The sequence below is a fragment of the Anomaloglossus baeobatrachus genome, chromosome 3, assembly GCF_048569485.1.
Source record: "Anomaloglossus baeobatrachus isolate aAnoBae1 chromosome 3, aAnoBae1.hap1, whole genome shotgun sequence".
NCBI lineage: Eukaryota > Metazoa > Chordata > Amphibia > Anura > Aromobatidae > Anomaloglossus > Anomaloglossus baeobatrachus.
In genome coordinates, this window is record NC_134355.1 from 299,651,271 (window position 1) to 299,668,623 (window position 17,353).

Consider the following 17,353-nt stretch of genomic DNA (forward strand, 5'->3'; position numbering starts at 1 on the left):
TGATGCACGCCCACCTTGTTTTGCTCAATGTGAATGTGAACAGTTTTATTTCATAATGGATGCTGACTTCTGGGGAGAAGTGGGAGGGAAAGAAGTGTCTCATAAGTGGAGAAAGAAGCATATTTCATTAATAAGATATATTACAAAGGTTATTATATTTTCTTATACTATTAATTAATGCAAGATTTCTTTAAATAACCAAATAAAAAATGTAATTTAAACTAAATGCACAATCATTGTAAGCTTTGAGCTAAATAATTTTTTAAGCTATAACATGCCATCTCTTCACATGTTTCATATCCTATTACTGTAATGTTTGTTTTTTTCAGTTCCACCAATTGATAAGGTTGAGAAAGAGCAAAAACAACCTAAAAAAGGTAACTTTAAACATAACTGCCATGTGCTATAACATGTTTATCTCAACCCTTTACATGTTTCACATATATCTGTATCAGTTTTGCTGACTCCAGTGGCGACTTTATCAGTCAGGGGGTTGGGACCATTGATAGACATATGACAAAAATGACTGAGATGGCAACAATTCTTTATAGGATTGTGTGTATTAGTGTGTTATGTATTATAAACTCGGATACCACACGGACCAGACAATGACCATGGTAATTCAGTCAAACAGCCAGAACTCAGGACCAAATGTCTGCATGAAAAAAAATCACAACGTGCACTAGTTTTCCCTGGATTTTAGAAGAGATTTGCCTTTTTAAGTCTAAGGGGCACTTTGCACACTACGACATCGCAGGTGCGATGTCGGAGGGGTCATGTCGAAAGTGACGCACATCCGGCATCGCACTCGACATCGTAGTGTGTAAATCCTAGATAATACGATTAACGAGAGCAAAATCGTCGTAATCGTATGATCTGTGTAGTGTCTGGGAATTCCATACTTACGCGACTGCGACAGGTACGATGTTGTTCCTCGTTCCTGTGGCAGCACACATCGCTGTGTGTGAAGCCGCAGGAGCGAGGAACATCTCCTACCTGCGTCCTGCAGCTCACGCCGGCTATGCGGAATGACAGAGGTGGGCGGGATGTTTACATCCTGCTCTTCTCCGCCCCTCCGCTTCTATTGGCCGCCTGCCGTGTGACGTCGCTATGATGCCGCACGACCTGCCCCCTTAATAAGGAGGCGGGTCGTCGGCCAGATCGACGTCACAAGGAAGGTGAGTCCATGTGAAGCTGCCATAGCGATAATGTTCGCTTCTGCTGCTATCACAAGATATTGCTGCTGCGACGGGGGCGGGGACTATCGTGCTCGGCATCGCAAGCATCGGCTTGTGATGTCGTTGTGTGCAAAGTGCCCCTTAGGGTGTGCAAGAAAAGAATGGATCCTATTCGGGTAATCTGTATTAAATCTGATTTTTATGATTATTTGCAATTTTTAACATGCTGTAGGAAACTATGTGGTCATATAAACTTTGCTTACTACTGATTTATAAAAATGGATGAAACACAGATGTGAAAAACCTGACATACAGATTAGTTTTTTTCTGGATGAAAATAATACGATTTTTCTTACACTCATCTGAACTTGGCCTTAAACAAAGACAAATACAAAGTATCGTCTTGAATCAGCAGCACCAAGTGAGAGAAGTGATTATTTCATTGATCTGTTGGTTTGATTGTTTTTTCACTACAAAATTCATGGTCTAAAAAAATTGAATGGCATTAAATGACTGCCAATCAGCTACTTGTTTTTTGATTGGCAGTTGTTTAAAAGCTGTTTCGATAGGCAGATGGCATTACTTTATGCATAGAGAACTATCAGTTAGAAATCTTTTTTGTGCATAGGCTGCCATTGTTCTCAGCAGCACAGGTTTCTACGCTTATTGTGAAACAAGCGTTCCTAGGAATACTGATTCCAGATAATCACTCAGTATAAATGCACAACAAGCGAACAGATATCCGCAATCAGACCAAAGTTGGTATGGGTAAATGACTATTTGATCTGATTGAAATCTGTCTCGTCTGCCAGAATATTTATTTGATGTGTTTAAGAATCTGTAGGCCAAATACAATGATTGTAGCATGAAAACCTATTTTAAAACCAACTTCATTACAATGAATAGGAACAAGAGATGAGCAAATTAACTTAAGTGGAATAGAATTACCAAAGCTGTAAAGGCTAATCCACAGGTTAAAAAACTATGTGTGTGTGTGTGTATGAATGTATGCTCCCCTCGTGTAATATATTAGTGAAATATTCCCAGAAGAAGATGAAGATGGCATTCACAGTGGGGATCTGCGGCTTTATTGTCTGTAAAGGTACAGATTACAACATATGGGGAGAGGTGGGTGTGAAGGCACCCCAGACGATGGCCGTTTCGCGCTTCAGCAGAGTGCTTCTATGGGTCCTGCAAAGGAAGCACGAAACGGCCGTTGTCAGGCATGCCCACACACCCACCTCTCCTCACATGCTGTAATCTGTACCTATACAGACAATAAAGCTGAAGATCCCCATCTTGAGTGCCGTCTTTATCTTCTTCTGGGAATATTTATAAATTGACTCTTGTGCTGACTGAGCACCACCTTGGACTGCAGAAAATGTTCCGATGGTTACCAACTCTGGTTTGTGAGTAACATAAGAAAAGTATTTGTAACTGTGGTGCCCGGCCCCTCTACCCTTTTTATATGTTAGTAAGGACATCAGAATGTATGCCCTCTAGTGATGAGCGAGTACTAAAAAGCTCGGGTGCTCGAGGCTCGGGCCGAGCATCCCAAGATACTCGTGTACTCGGCCCGAGCACCGAGCCCAATGTTATCCTATGGGAGACCCGAGTATTTTTGTGAAATGACCCCCGGCAGCATGTAGAAACCCTAAAAATGTCACAAAAGTCTCAGAAGAGTGCTCAAATGACATGGCAACAGCATGGGGAAGACCCCTTGAAGCATTTATCACTCAAAAGTCACAGCTGTGAACAATTTTGTCCGCGTTTTACGCCATTTTTACGGACTCACCAGAAAACCTTCCAAAATGACACCAAAATGAATTTTCATGGCGGAAATGTTAAGGGCACATACCCAATAGTGAGATAGAGCTAATGTATGTTACTTTTTGAGATTAATACATGAAAGATTTTACGTAAAACATTGTGTGGCACTCCGATGTCCCTGAGAAGAGACGTACATAAAGGCCTCTGAGTCTAATGTGCCCATTTTGAGGAAGTGAGTCTTTGTAGTATTTTCCTTTGCCAGGGCAGTCTAAAATTGTGAGGTTCACCAATGCCCCTGCATACAGACGTGCATGAGGGCCTGTAAACCTGAAGTGCCCATTGTAAGGAAGTGGGTCTATTGTAGTATAGCCCTTAGGCAGGGCAGCCAAAAATTGGGAGGCTCCACGTTGTCCCTGGATAGAGACGTGCATGATGGCCTGTAAACCTGAAGTGCCCATTGTAAGGAAGTGGGTCTATTGTAGTATAGCCCTTTGGCAGGGCAGCCAAAAATTGGGAGGCTCCACGTTGTCCCTGGATAGAGATGTGCATGAGGGCCTCAAAACATTAAGTGTCCATTGTCAGGAAGTGGGTGTATTATAGTATAGCCCTTAGGCAGGGCAGCCAAAAATTGGGAGGCTCCACGTTGTCCCTGGATAGAGACGTGCATGAGGGCCTCAAAACATTAAGTGTCCATTGTCAGGAAGTGGGTGTATTATAGTATAGCCCTTAGGCAGGGCAGCCAAAAATTGGGAGGCTCCACGTTGTCCCTGGATAGAGACGTGCATGAGGGCCTCAAAACATTAAGTGTCCATTGTCAGGAAGTGGGTGTATTATAGTATAGCCCTTAGGTAGGGCAGCCAAAAATTGGGAGGCTCCACGTTGTCCCTGGATAGAGACGTGCATGAGGGCCTCAAAACATTAAGTGTCCATTGTCAGGAAGTGGGTGTATTATAGTATAGCCCTTAGGCAGGGCAGCCAAAAATTGGGAGGCTCCACGTTGTCCCTGGATAGAGACGTGCATGAGGGCCTCAAAACATTGTTCCCATTGCAAAGGAGCGGGTCTCCTGTCGTTGTAATGTCCATTCTGCAAAGAATGGGCGAAAAAATTTACCACTGGGGGTATACCTGAAACAAAGGCCTAACTATTGTAACGGTCATCATGGTGGCGCATGAGGAGAAGGAGCAGCAGTCCAGTGATTATCCAAAGTCCAGAAGTGTGTACCCATGGGTGAGTGGAGGTACATGGCAAATTCCCGTTACAAACTTTAAATTCCGCTCTCATTTGCTGGTGGTGTGGTGAAGTCTGGCCCAATCCAACCCTTGTTCATCTTGATCAGAGTCAGCCTGTCAGCATTTTCAGTTGACAGGCGGATGCGTTTATCTGTAATGATTCCACCTGCGGCACTAAAAACACGCTCTGACAAAATGCTAGCGGCAGGGCAGGCCAGGACTTCCAAGGCGTAGAGAGCCAATTCATGCCACGTATCCATCTTGGATACCCAATAATTGTAAGGCACAGAGGAATGTCGGAGTACAGTTGTTCGATCTGCAAGGTACTCCTTGAACATCTGGGCAAACTTAGGATTTCTTGTGGCACTACCCCGCACCTCAGGGGCTGTGGTACGTGAGGGGCTGAGAAAACTGTCCCACATCTTAAAGACAGTTCCCCTACCTCTGGCGGATTGGACTTGTGCCTCTCTCGGCTGTACGCCTTGGTTGTCCACTGATTCCTGACCTATGCCGCTAGCGTTTTGTGAGGGGAATGCTTTGCCTACTTCCGTGACTATGGCCTTCCGGAACTGCTGCATTTTGGTTGACCTCTCCGCCTCGGGAATAAGAGACATAAAGTTCTCCTTGTAGCGTGGGTCTAACAATGTTACCAACCAGTAATGATTGTCGGCCAAGATGTTCTTAACGCGAGGGTCACGAGACAGGCAGCTTACCATAAAGTCAGCCATGTGCGCCAGACTCTTAACAGCCAGTACTTCAGTATCCTGACCAACACGATGACTGAACATACTGTCCTCCTCCTCCTCCTCCTCCTCATCTACCCTGTCCTCTGGCCAGCCACGCTGAACCGAGGATATGACTGGTGTGCATGTCATATCCTCAATTTGGCCGGAGAGTTGCTCCATGTCTTCATCCTCCTCCTCGTCATAGTCGTCCACTGCACATTGTGATGAGACGAGGCTGGGCTGTGTGTTATCACCCACACCCACTACAGTTTCTTGCTGCAACTTATCGCGCTCCGCCTGCAATGCATCATGTTTGTTTTTGAGCAGAGACCGTTTTAGAAGGCAGAGTAGCGGTATGGTGACGCTAATAATGGCGTCATTACCACTCACCATCTTGGTGGAGTCCTCAAAGTTTTGGAGGATGGTACATAGGTCGGACATCCATCTCCACTCCTCAGGTGTTATGTGTGGAGTTTGACCAATTTCCCGACGGCTTAGGTGATGCAGGTACTCAACAACTGCCCTCTTCTGCTCACATATCCTGACCAACATGTGCAGAGTTGAATTCCAACGCGTGGGGACATCACACACCAGTCTGTGAGCCGGAAGATGCAAACGGCGCTGAAAGCCGGCAAGGCCGGCTGAAGCAGTAGGTGACTTTCGAAAATGTGCAGACAGGCGGCGAACTTTTACCAGCAGATCAGACAGCTCTGGGTATGACTTTAGAAACCGCTGAACCACGAGGTTGAGCACATGGGCGACGCATGGAACATGTGTCAGCTGGCCTCGCCTAAAAGCCGCCACCAGGTTCCGGCCATTGTCACACACGACCTTTCCTGGCTTTAGGTTCAGAGGTGTGAGCCAGTGATCTGCCTACTGTTTAAGAGCTGTCCACACCTCTTCTGCATTGTGGGGTTTGTCACCTATGCAGATTAGCTTCAGCACAGCCTGATGCCGCTTCGCCGAGGCAGTGCTGCAGTGCTTCCAGCTTGGGACTGGTGTGGAGGGTAAAGTGGATGAGGATGCGCAGGAGGAGGAGGAGGCTGAAGAGCATGACATTCCGGAGCTGTAGAGTGTGGGTGAAACCCTGACTGAGGTAGGGCCTGCAAACCTTGGTGTGGGAAGGACGTGTTCCGTCCCTCGCTCAGACTGGGTCCCAGCTTCCACAATATTAACCCAGTGTGCCGTCAACGAGATGTAGCGGCCTTGCCCACAAGCACTTGTCCACGTGTCTGTGGTTAGGTGGACTTTGGGTGAAACAGCGTTGTTCAGGGCACGTGTGATGTTTTGTGACACGTGGTTATGCAACGCGGGGACGGCACACCGGGAGAAATAGTGGCGGCTGGGGACCGAGTAACGTGGGACAGCTGCCGCCATCAGGTCGCGGAATGCTTCTGTCTCCACCAGCCTAAAAGGCAACATTTGCAGCGCAAGCAGTCGCGAAATGTTAGCATTTAGAACTGTGGCATGTGGGGCGTTGGCAGTGTATTTGCGCCTGCGTTCAAAGGTTTGCTGAATGGATAACTGAACGCTGCGCTGGGACAAGGACGTACTTGATGATGGTGTTATTTCTGCGTAGGCAACTGCAGGTGCAGGACCGGAGGAGGCTTGTTCGCAGGCAGCATGGACAGGGGATTGGCTCGCATGCACAACCAGCGAAGACGTAGCAGTGACATCAGCAAGCACTGCTCCTCGACTCTGTTGTACTTCCCACAAAGTCGGGTGCTTGGCTGACATGTGCCTGATCATGCTGGTGGTGGTCAGGCTGCTAGTTTTAGTACCCCTGCTGATGCTGGCACGGCAGGTGTTGCAAATGGCCTTTTTAGAATCATCTGGAGCCAACTTAAAAAACTGCCAGACTCGGGAAGACCTAACATTTGTACAGGCACCTTGTGTCGTGTTGTTGTTCCGGGGAACGGTTGCCTGACTTCTGCCTGGAGCCACCACCCTGCTTCTTACTGCCTGTTGGGATGCTACGCCTCTTTCCCCCTGTGCACTGCTGTCCTCGCTCTGCATATCCTCCTGCCAGGTTGGGTCAGTTACTGGATCATCCACCACGTCGTCTTCCTCTTCCGCACCCTGCTCCTCCTCCTGACTTCCTGACAATTGTGTCTCATCATCGTCCACCCCTTGTTGAGACACGTTGCCAACTTCGTGAGAACGTGGCTGCTCAAATATTTGGGCATCTGTACATACGATCTCCTCATGACCCACTTCAACATGAGCTGGCGAGAGGCCAGAATGTGTGAATTGAAACGTGAACAGCTCTTCCGAGTGTCCAAGTGTGGGATCATTAATGTCCGAGGACGTGTACTCAGTCTTGTGGTAGGAAGGAGGATCAGGTTCTGAAATGTGCGGTGCAGTATCACGGCTACTGACACTTGACCGTGTGGAAGACAGAGTGTTTGTGGTGGTGCCAATCTGACTGGAAGCATTATCCGCTATCCAACTAACAACCTGTTGACACTGGTCTTGGTTCAAGAGCGATGTACTGCTGCGGTCCCCAAGAATTTGGGACAGGACGTGCGAGCGACTAGATGTGGCCCTTTGTTGTGGCGAAATTAGAGCTTGCCCACGACCTCGGCCTCTGCCTGCACCACCATCACGTCCACTTCCTTGTTCCTTGCCAACGCCCTTGCGCATTTTGCAATGCTGTGCTGACGTGTATTCACTAGACTTGTGCATTATATCCAAGTTTGTGCAAATCGTGCACCTGTACGCTGCCACCAACAGGCACACACGTGCGGTTTTTAAATGCAGGCACGGACGCACTAAGAACCTAACAGGTTTTTAGGAGCAAAAATTACTGAGAAGTCTGACACTATCAGCCACTGCTGACTGACGTGTATTATACACTACACTTGTGCGTTATATAATAGTTTGGTAAAAACGCACACAAGTGCACCTGTACGCTGCCACCGACAGGCACACACGTGCGGTTTTTAAATGCAAGCACGGACGCACTAAGAACCTAACAGGTTTTTAGGAGCAAAAATTACTGAGAAGTCTGACACTATCAGCCCTGCTGACTGACGTGTATTATACACTACACTTGTGCGTTATATAATAGTTTGGTAAAAACGCACACAAGTGCACCTGTACCGCTGCCACCGACAGGCACACACGTGCGGTTTTTAAATGCAAGCACGGACGCACTAAGAACCTAACAGGTTTTTAGGAGCAAATATTACTGAGAAGTCTGATACTATCTGGACTGTTTTAGACTGTGTACACCAGCCCCAGATATGATGAAGGCTGGTATACGGTCACCACTAGGAATGGCTATATACCCCGCCTGCCTGCCTGCCTGCCTGTATACTGCTACAATAGTCCTGACAAGGACTCTTCTGGTCACTAGCCTGTATTCCGACCTGGCTATACCCTGCCTGTATATAGCAACAATAGTCCTGAGAAGGACTCTGCTACTGTACTCCGACCTGGCTATACCCTGCCTGCCTGTATACAACTAGAATAGTCCTGAGAAGGACTTTTGGTCACACTGTTTGCAGCCCTGCTACGGAAATAGCTATAAAGGGCCGCAAACTTTTCCCTGAAGCAGCAACACTCTCCCTGCACTGACTGTCTGGATGGCTGTGAGCAGAGCACAGCGCGCCCGCCGGTATAAAGGCTCGGTCACGCTGTGCGGGCCGGCCAATCACTGCAATTCCACAACTAACAGGGCTGTGGCATTGCAGTGGTCTGCCAGCCAATCTCTGCATGAGGGCTGGCTCTCAAAAGAGCGCCAACATGCAGGGATGAAGACCACGAGTACAGCACGAGTATCGCGAGATTACTCGGTCCCCGCCGAGTAGCCCGAGTACAGTGATACTCGTGCGAGTACCGAGTAGTAACAAGCATGCTCGCTCATCACTAATGCCCTCCTGTTGGTATATATTAGTTTGTGGATATTATCATGTATGCACTCCTAGTATTATACATTAGTGATGACATCAGGACGTATGCACTTCTGGTGGTATATATTACTGAGGACACCAGAATGTATGGGCTCCTGGTATTATACTTTAGCAAGGACATCAGAATGTATGGGGTCCGGGCTGGTGACTCCTTTGTGATATATATTGAAGGTGTTCTACCACTACAGTTCTATATATGCAACATTAGTAGTGATGAATTTCCCACTGATAGGAAACATTCAGGGTAAAATGAATCTGTGTTCAGAACTTACTGCTGTGAATTATTTTCAAAATGTTTTCACAAAGAGTTGACTATGGTCTAGACCAATGCATACCTGGAAAAGAAGTAATAAATAGCAATATCATTATTTCCACCTAACATCACACACAAAAGAGAAGCAGTTAAATCCACATATTGGGGGAGAGTTAATTAATTGTTTGACCAAATACAGCAAGATACAGTTCAAGTTGATAATATTATATGGCCTGGGAATGCAGTCATAAATGTGCAAATGGCCCTTGGCAGAAGAATCCCCCCCTCTGTTGTGTTAGATTTTTTTGTTTTTTGCACAAACATTAACTTATAAGTAGAGATGAGCGAGCCTCTAGAGGCTCGAGTTCGGTTCGGATTGTTGAACGGACGCCGTGTTCGAGTTCGGTTCAACAAACCTTTCGACGAACCTCTCAAACCCGATTGAAAACAATGGCAGGCAAACACAAACACATAAAAACACATTATAATTGTACACATACAGTTAATAAACATTGCCATTACACTTACAGGTCCCTGCGACGCGTCCTGCACTCTGTCTCCTGCCGCTTTTCCTTCTGATAATCGCTGCGTCCTCCCGGTAACCAGCACTGATGATAGGACCTATAGTGACGTCAAAAAAGCATGTGACACGTCACGTGTCTATTATATCATTGGCTACAGACTGGTCACATGGCTAGACGTCATTGCTAGGTCCTGTCAGTGCATCTCTCCGGTACGCGGTGCTCGTTTGTACAACCCCGTGTACCGGCGAGATGCTCTGGCACATGATCGGCTCCCCGTTCTGCTTCCCGATTCCGTTATTCACCGGCTGCCACAGTCGTTTAATAACGGAGATCACCGTTGCTATAGCTATAGCTGGGTGCTGTGAGCGGTGAGATCACCGCTCACAGCACCCAGCTGCTGCTCACTCACTGAGTGATATAGACTGCACGGGAGGCAGAAGCGTCTTCCTCCCATGCAGTGCTGTATGATGTAGCAGAGCTGCATGGGTTGAAGGTGAAAGAAAACAGAAGACCATGGATCGTGAAGGGATACGAGGGAGTAATGAACATGGAGTCTTCAAGTGTGTCTGTGTATTTATTTCTATAAAAGTATGTTTTCTCTGTGTGGTGTCTTTTTTTTTTTAACCCTTTATTGGAGATTCTTAATGGCCGGGTCAAACTTGCCTGACATTAAGAATCTCTGACTTAATACTAGCTAGTAAAACAAAGCTAGTATTAACTCATTATTACCCAGCAAGCCACCCGTCACCAGGGCAGCTGGAAGAGTTGGATACAGCGCCAGATGATGGCGCTTCTATGAAAGCGTCATTTTCTGGGGCGGCTGCAGACTGCAATTCGCAGCAGAGGGGCCCAGAAAGCTCAGGCTAACCTGTGCTGCGGATTCCAATCCCCAGCTGCCTAGTTGTACCTGGCTGGACACAAAAATGGAGCGAAGCTCATGTCGATTTTTTTTTTTTCATTATTTCATGAAATTCAAGAACTAATTAAAAAAAGGGCTTCCCTATTTTTTTTGTTCTTAGACGGGTACAAATAGGCAGCTGGAGGTTGGGGGCAGCCGTACCTGCCTGCGGTACCTGCCTAGCATACAAAAATATGGCGAAGCCCACGTCATTTTTTTGGTGGGCAAAAAACTCCTGCATACAGTCCTGGATGGAGTATGCTGAGCCTTGTAGTTCTGCAGCTGCTGTCTGCTCTCCTGCATACACTAGTGAATGGAGCATGCTGAGCCTTGTCGTTCTGCAGCTCCTGTCTGCTCTCCTTCATACAGACAGAATGCAGCTGCAGAACTACAAAGGCTCAGCATACTCCATCCAGGACTGTATGCAGGAGTTTTTTGCCCCCCAAAAAAATTATGTGGGCTTTGCCATGTTTTTGTATGTTAGCCAGGTACAGCAGGCAGCTACGGGCTGCCCCCAACCCCCAGCTGCCTATTTGTACCCGGCTGGGAACCAAAAATATAGGGAAGCCCTTTTCTATTTTAATTATTTCATGAATTTCATAAAATAATTAAAAAGAAATGACGCAGGCTTCACCCAATTTTTGTGTCCTGCCAGGTACAACTAGGCAGCTGGGGATTGGAATCCTCAGCTCAGGGTGCCCAAGCTTTCTAGGCACCCATGCTGCGAATTGCAGTCCCCAGCCACCGCAGAAAATGGCGCTTTCATAGAAGCGCCATCTTCTGGTGCTGTATCAAACTCTTCCAGCTGCCCTGGTGACAGGTGTCTCTCTGGGTAATAATGGGGTTAGGGCTAGCTGTATATTATCAACTGGCCCTAAGCCCGAAATTCATGATGTCACACCAATATTAGACATGGCCACCATGAATTTCTAGTACAGATAAAAAAAAAACACAACACAGAAAAATATTTTTATTAGAAATAAAACACAACACAATTAGTGACTCCATCTTTATTGAAATAAAGAACCCCCCTCCACAGTAATCCTGGGTCAAGTGTCCTGCGCCATCCAATCCGGATCCAATATCAGCTGATCGGTTTGCTGGAAGGCAAAGCGATCAGATGATGTGTCAGGTTCAAGGGCCTGAATCACATGACACGACAGCTGATTGGATAAACAGCTTTTATACAATCAGCTGATGCATCAGTGCAAAAAAACCCACCAAACTACACACTTCAGTGCAGACTCCTGTCCGACAGCATAAGCTGATAGTTTAGCCGGCTGGGCGGTAAAAAGCCGGCCACACCGCTCGACTTATAGTGTCAGCTGATACTGTCAAGTGACCGCATCAGCTGATCATCGCCAGGTCTGAGAAAGAGAGAGAAAGAAGAGAGAGAAGAGAGAGAAAAGAGAGAGAGGAGAGAGGAGAGAGAGGAGAGAGAGAGAAGAGAGAGGAGAGAGAAGAGAGAGGGAGGGAGAGAGAAGAGAGAGAGAAGAGAGAGGAGAGAGAAAAAGAGAGAGAATAGGAGAGAAAAGGAAAGAAGAGAGAGAGAAGAGAGAGAGATAGGAGAGAGAAGAGAGAGAAGAGGAGAGAGAAGGGAGAGAGAGGAGAGAGAGAGGAGAGAGAAGAGAGAGGAGAGAGAGTGAGAGAGAGGGAAAAAGAGAAAAAGAGAGACTGAGAAAAAGAGAGAGAGAGAAAAAGAGAGAAAGAAAGAGAGAAAGATAGAGAGAGAAAAAGAGAGAGACAGAGAGAGAGACAGGAGAGAGAGAGAGAGAAGAGAGAGAGGAGAGAGAGGGAGAGAGAGGAGAGATAGAAGAGAGAGGGAGAAGATAGAGAGAAAGAGAGGAGAGAGGAGAGGAGAGAGAGGGAAAAAGAGAAAAAGAGAGTCTGAGAAAAAGAGAGACAGAGAAAGAGAGAGAAAGAAAGAGAGAGAAAGATAGAGAGAGAAAAAGAGAGAGACAGAGAGAGAGACAGGAGAGAGAGAGAGAGAGGAGAGAGCAATGCAGCCTCATTCCGTGAACTGCTTCGATTTTAGAGGTGTGTCCTGCGGCTCACAGCGGACGTCCGGCTCCTCCCCTCAGTGCATAATTAAATTAAACTATAATTATAAATATCTAATAATTATAATTTAAAATTAAAAATAAAAAAATAAAAATTAAATTCTTTACCGGTACTGGGACTAGAACTCATGAAGTTATGCTTCTTAGGCAATAGCTCTATCCACTGAGCTACTGCATCTAATGACCGCGCAATTTACTTCGTTGCAACGTGGAGCTGATACAGAGCACTCGTGTTCTGTAGCAGAGCTGACAGTGTCGTGTGGATTACGTCAGACCTGGAGAGGTATTTAGGGATTTTAATAAAATTGTGAAACGGGTGGTTTTTTGTCTTTTATTCCAAATAAAGGATTTTTCGCTGTGTGTGTTTCTTTACTTTCACTTTCAGTTTAATCATGCAATGTATCTCGGGGAGACGCCTGGCATGATTAAACTCATTATTACCCCGATTGCCACCGCACCAGGGCAATTCGGGATGAGCCGGGTGGAGTCCCGGGACTGTCGCATCTAATGGATGCGGCAATTCCGGGCGGCTGCTTGGTGATATTTTTAGGGTGGTGGGCGCCCCATAATGTGGCGCTCCCCATCCTGACAATACCAGCCTCCAGCCGTGTGGCTTTATCCTGGATGGTATCAAATATGGGGGAACCGCATTTTTTTTTTATTATTATTATTTATTTATTTTACTGCACAATATCATTTAAAATTAAAAATAAAAAAAAAATAAATAAATTCTGTACCAGGACCGGGTCTAGAACTCACAAAGTTATGCTTCTTAGGCAAGCTCTTTATTCACTGAACTACTGCCTCTAATGATAAAGATAGGCAGATTTGGTAATCTTGACGTCTGCATTGCAGAGTGAAGTCTGTGGTGACAGCGTGATTCACTTCATTCCTACGTGGAGAGGACACAGCGCGATCATGTTCTACGGTGGTGCTGCATCTTCATGGAGCAGAGCTGACAATGTCGTGTGGATTACGTCGGACCTGGATGTGTATTTGGGGATTAAAAAACTGGTAAAAGAGGGTGTTTTTTTGTCTTTTATTTCAAATAAAGGATTTTTCGCTGTGTGTGTTTCTTTACTTTTACTTTAATCATGGAAGGTATCTCAGGGAGACGCCTGGCATGATTAAACTCATTATTACAATGATTGCCACCGCACCAGGGCAATTCGGGATGAGCTGGGTGAAGTCCCGGGACTGTCGCATCTAATGGATGTGGCAATTCCGGGCGGCTGCTGGGTGATATTATTAGGGTGGTGGGCTCCCGATAACGTGGTGCTCTCCATCCTGACAATACCACCCTCCAGCCGTGTGGCTTTATCCTGGCTGGTATCAAATATGGGGGAAGCCGCATTTTTAGTTTTATTATTTATTTATTTATTTTACTGCACGATATAGACCCGTCCGCTGGCAGCTGTGATTGGTTGCAGTGAGACAGCTGTCACTCATCGTGGGTGCGTGTCTGACTGCAACCAATCATGGACGCCGGTGGGCGGGGAAAGCATGGAATACCTAATTGAATAATGAAGCGGCAGCCAGTTTCTAAAGAGGAAAAGACGCCGCAGATTTGTGACAGCCGTGCAGCGAGACGCTCGTGATCGGTAAGTAGGAAAGAGAGAGGGATTGTGCTGGGGACGCAGGACGCATGCACATAGCAACGTGTGTACATAGCCTTACTGTGAAAAGACACGTTTTTGTTGATCGAACCTAACTCGAACCTAACTCGAACTGTCGAGCCTCAAAATCACTCAAACTTGAAATTGGCAAACCTCGAATATCGCTCATCTCTACTTATAAGGGGCAAAACGGATGCAGAATATGAAATGAAGTATTGCATGCTAAGACCTTTTTATATGCAGACCATTGGTCCATGTCTAAAAAGGTTTATGTAAAGTAACTCAAATAATTGCATTGATCAGTAGTGTGTTGTCCGTGTGATACATGGTACACGGACAGCACACAAACCCATTATACAAGCATCTGAATAAGCCCCCACAGTTTTAGATTTTTATATGGTGTAATTGTTAAATATTAGACATTAAATACATTTTTCCATTGGCTACCTGCCTCTACACCACTGACCTCATACAGAAATATATAAAGGAAATATATTGTATCCAAGAATGCATGTGAATCAGTAATAGAGAGAATATGAAAGTAAAAGTGATATGGAAAACATAGCCTTTTCACTTTTTTGTCTTGTTTTGTGTGTTTTGCTCTTTTTTCTTTGTTCCCAATTCATTACTCTATATGTGCCTTTTTAAATCCATTTTATATTTGCCCACCTGTATTTTTGTTGTTTTCTGCATTGTGAGTGGACTTTAGTGATTCAGATGTTTTCACCTGATTTTTCTACTGCAACATTTTTAAAAAGTAAAAAAAATCAGCAAAAGTCACTAGTCCCACCCGGGTATATTCTTGAGAAGGCAACAATTTTGGCCCATTTTTGTGACTTTTGGCTGCAAAAGTCACAAAAATAGTTTAAGATGAGGAAGAGCCCATTTTTTAACTTTGCGCCAAATTCATGAATCACGTGTGCCATTTTAATGAATATGACACTAAAAATGGAAACTAATATCACAAGACAAAAAATGAAAATGTTTAAAAAACCCTGCAAAAATTAAATTAGGTTCATAGTTTTATTGTAAATTGTTGTTTGTTTAGAAACAAAAACAGAAGAGACTGAAAAGAAACCTGGCCAATCAAAAACAGGTAGGTCCACAAATATTTTCAAACTAGAGCTAACGAGATTGTGTCATGTAACCCTGGTCCATGGTCCAGGTCAATGGACAGAAGGTGTAGGTTGCGCTAAGCAATCCGCTCATTTCTGCTCATATTATGTATAGCCTTTCAGTAATTTTAAAATCTAAGCATATAACCATGCAATTATCCATATACTTTGTTGACTTTGTAAATTTGAAAAAGCTTGCTCACTTTTTTAAAAAGTCATGTAGAAAAGCATAGGTAAATTAAATACAGTAGGTTGTCTGATCAGTGTCACTTTATGTGATAACTTTAAATTGGTTTATGTGATTCTGAAATTTTGTTTGTGACACATTGTACTTTGATCATTCATCATTTTTTAAACTTTTTTGTTCGAGATATAGAAGGGTTTAACGTTCAGCAGCAATTTTTCATTTTTCCAACATTAACAAAAACTATTTTATTAGGGACCACATTAAATTGAAAGTGACTTTTAGGGGCTGGTATGTAAAGAAATACCCATTTTAGAAATTCCATACTTCAAGGTATTCAAAACCACAACGAAGAAATTGTTAACCATTCAGATGCATCACAGGAATTATTACAAAGTGACATTTTTTTATTTTCTACAAAAAGATTGCTTTAGCTCCACATTTTTTATTTTCACAAAGGTAACAGCAAAAAATGGACCATATTGTATATTGTGCAATTTTGCCTGCATATGATGAATGGGACGTCATGTCATATTTGAAAACACCCTGATATGAAAAAACAGGGAAACCCCCCATAATTGAACCCATTTTAAAAACTACACCTCTTGAGGATTTATCTATCAAGTCAGCAGTCTTCCCCATGATTGTGTAGCCTGCTGAACCAGACAAAGGGGCCATTTTAAATGTTTAGGAAGCCTTTGCAGGTGTTTTGTGGTAATTATTCTAATTTTCTGTGATAATGACTTTTGGGTTTTCATTAACTTTAAACCATAATCATCAACATTAACAGAAATAAACACTTGAAATAGATCACTCTGTTTGTAATGACTCTATATGTGTTTCCCTTTTTGTTTTGAATTACTGCAATAAATAAACTTTTTGTTGTTCTACTTTATTGACATGCACTTGTATTACATTTTACTGGTGATAACTGTTAGTTTATAGGGATGATCGAATATCATAAATATTCGGCAATATTCGGCTTCGCGAATATCCGATGAATAGGTCGCCGCTATGCGAATATTCGATATGCAATGTAAGTCTATGGGAAGCCCGAATAGTTGCTATTCGGCAACTATTTGGGTTTCCCATTGACTTACATTGCGCAGCGAATATTCGCAAATAATCGAATAGTGGTGACCTATTCGGCGAATATGGGAGTTGCCGAATATTTGAGGTATTCGATCATCCCTATTAGTTTATTGTTTTACTTTTTTTGTATGTTTCTTTACATTTCTAGTCAAAGTTAAAGCAGAAAAAAGTATGTCATCTATCTAGAAAGCTCTTTAGAATGTTTAATGCATTTTGAGTTTTACATTTTTTTTGTTTATTTGCTGTAAAATACAAATGGAAAGCATGTGTCAAGATATACCACCGAATTGTACATGATGCATTTGGCCTAAATCAGTTACCCGCATAAGCTACCAGCTTACACTGAGCACCATCACCTAATAAACAGCAAGTTACTGCAACAGAACATATCAAGCAAAGCTAATGAGCTGATGTGCTTACATTATTCCATTTGTGAGCTACTGTATGTGACAAGCTGTGCACATGATCTGTTATCACAGCCAGAAGGGGCTATGACATCTGTTTTGAAGGGATAGTGCATAATGTAACAATGTGCTGCTTTCATCTGTTTATCACATCTGGCTTAGGCGCTTGTCTTCAATACAGTAATATTATTTTGACATATAAATTTGATATTTTAAATATATATAATAGTGAATTTATATGTAATATATATACATCAATTTTTATTTTAGAGAAAGATTTTGAAGACACAAAGAAGTCCGAAAAACTAGGTAAAATGAAATATTATTGATTATTTTCTCTCTGAACATAAATTGATGTAGATTACCATGATCATTCTATGGTTCAATAAT

General features: G+C 44.1%; 1 protein-coding gene across 50 annotated transcripts in view; it reads left to right on the forward strand.

Annotated features, from left to right (window-relative positions):
- The window catches only part of TRDN (triadin), a 1,152,170-nt gene that overhangs the window by 1,015,617 nt on the left and 119,200 nt on the right, over positions 1-17,353 (forward strand). For all 50 annotated transcript variants that reach the window (XM_075339946.1, XM_075339974.1, XM_075339964.1 and 47 more), the window contains 3 exons: positions 330-377; positions 15,217-15,264; positions 17,234-17,272. In XM_075339946.1, coding sequence (XP_075196061.1) covers positions 330-377; positions 15,217-15,264; positions 17,234-17,272 — 135 coding nt within the window. The remainder of the gene's footprint in view (positions 1-329; positions 378-15,216; positions 15,265-17,233; positions 17,273-17,353) is intronic.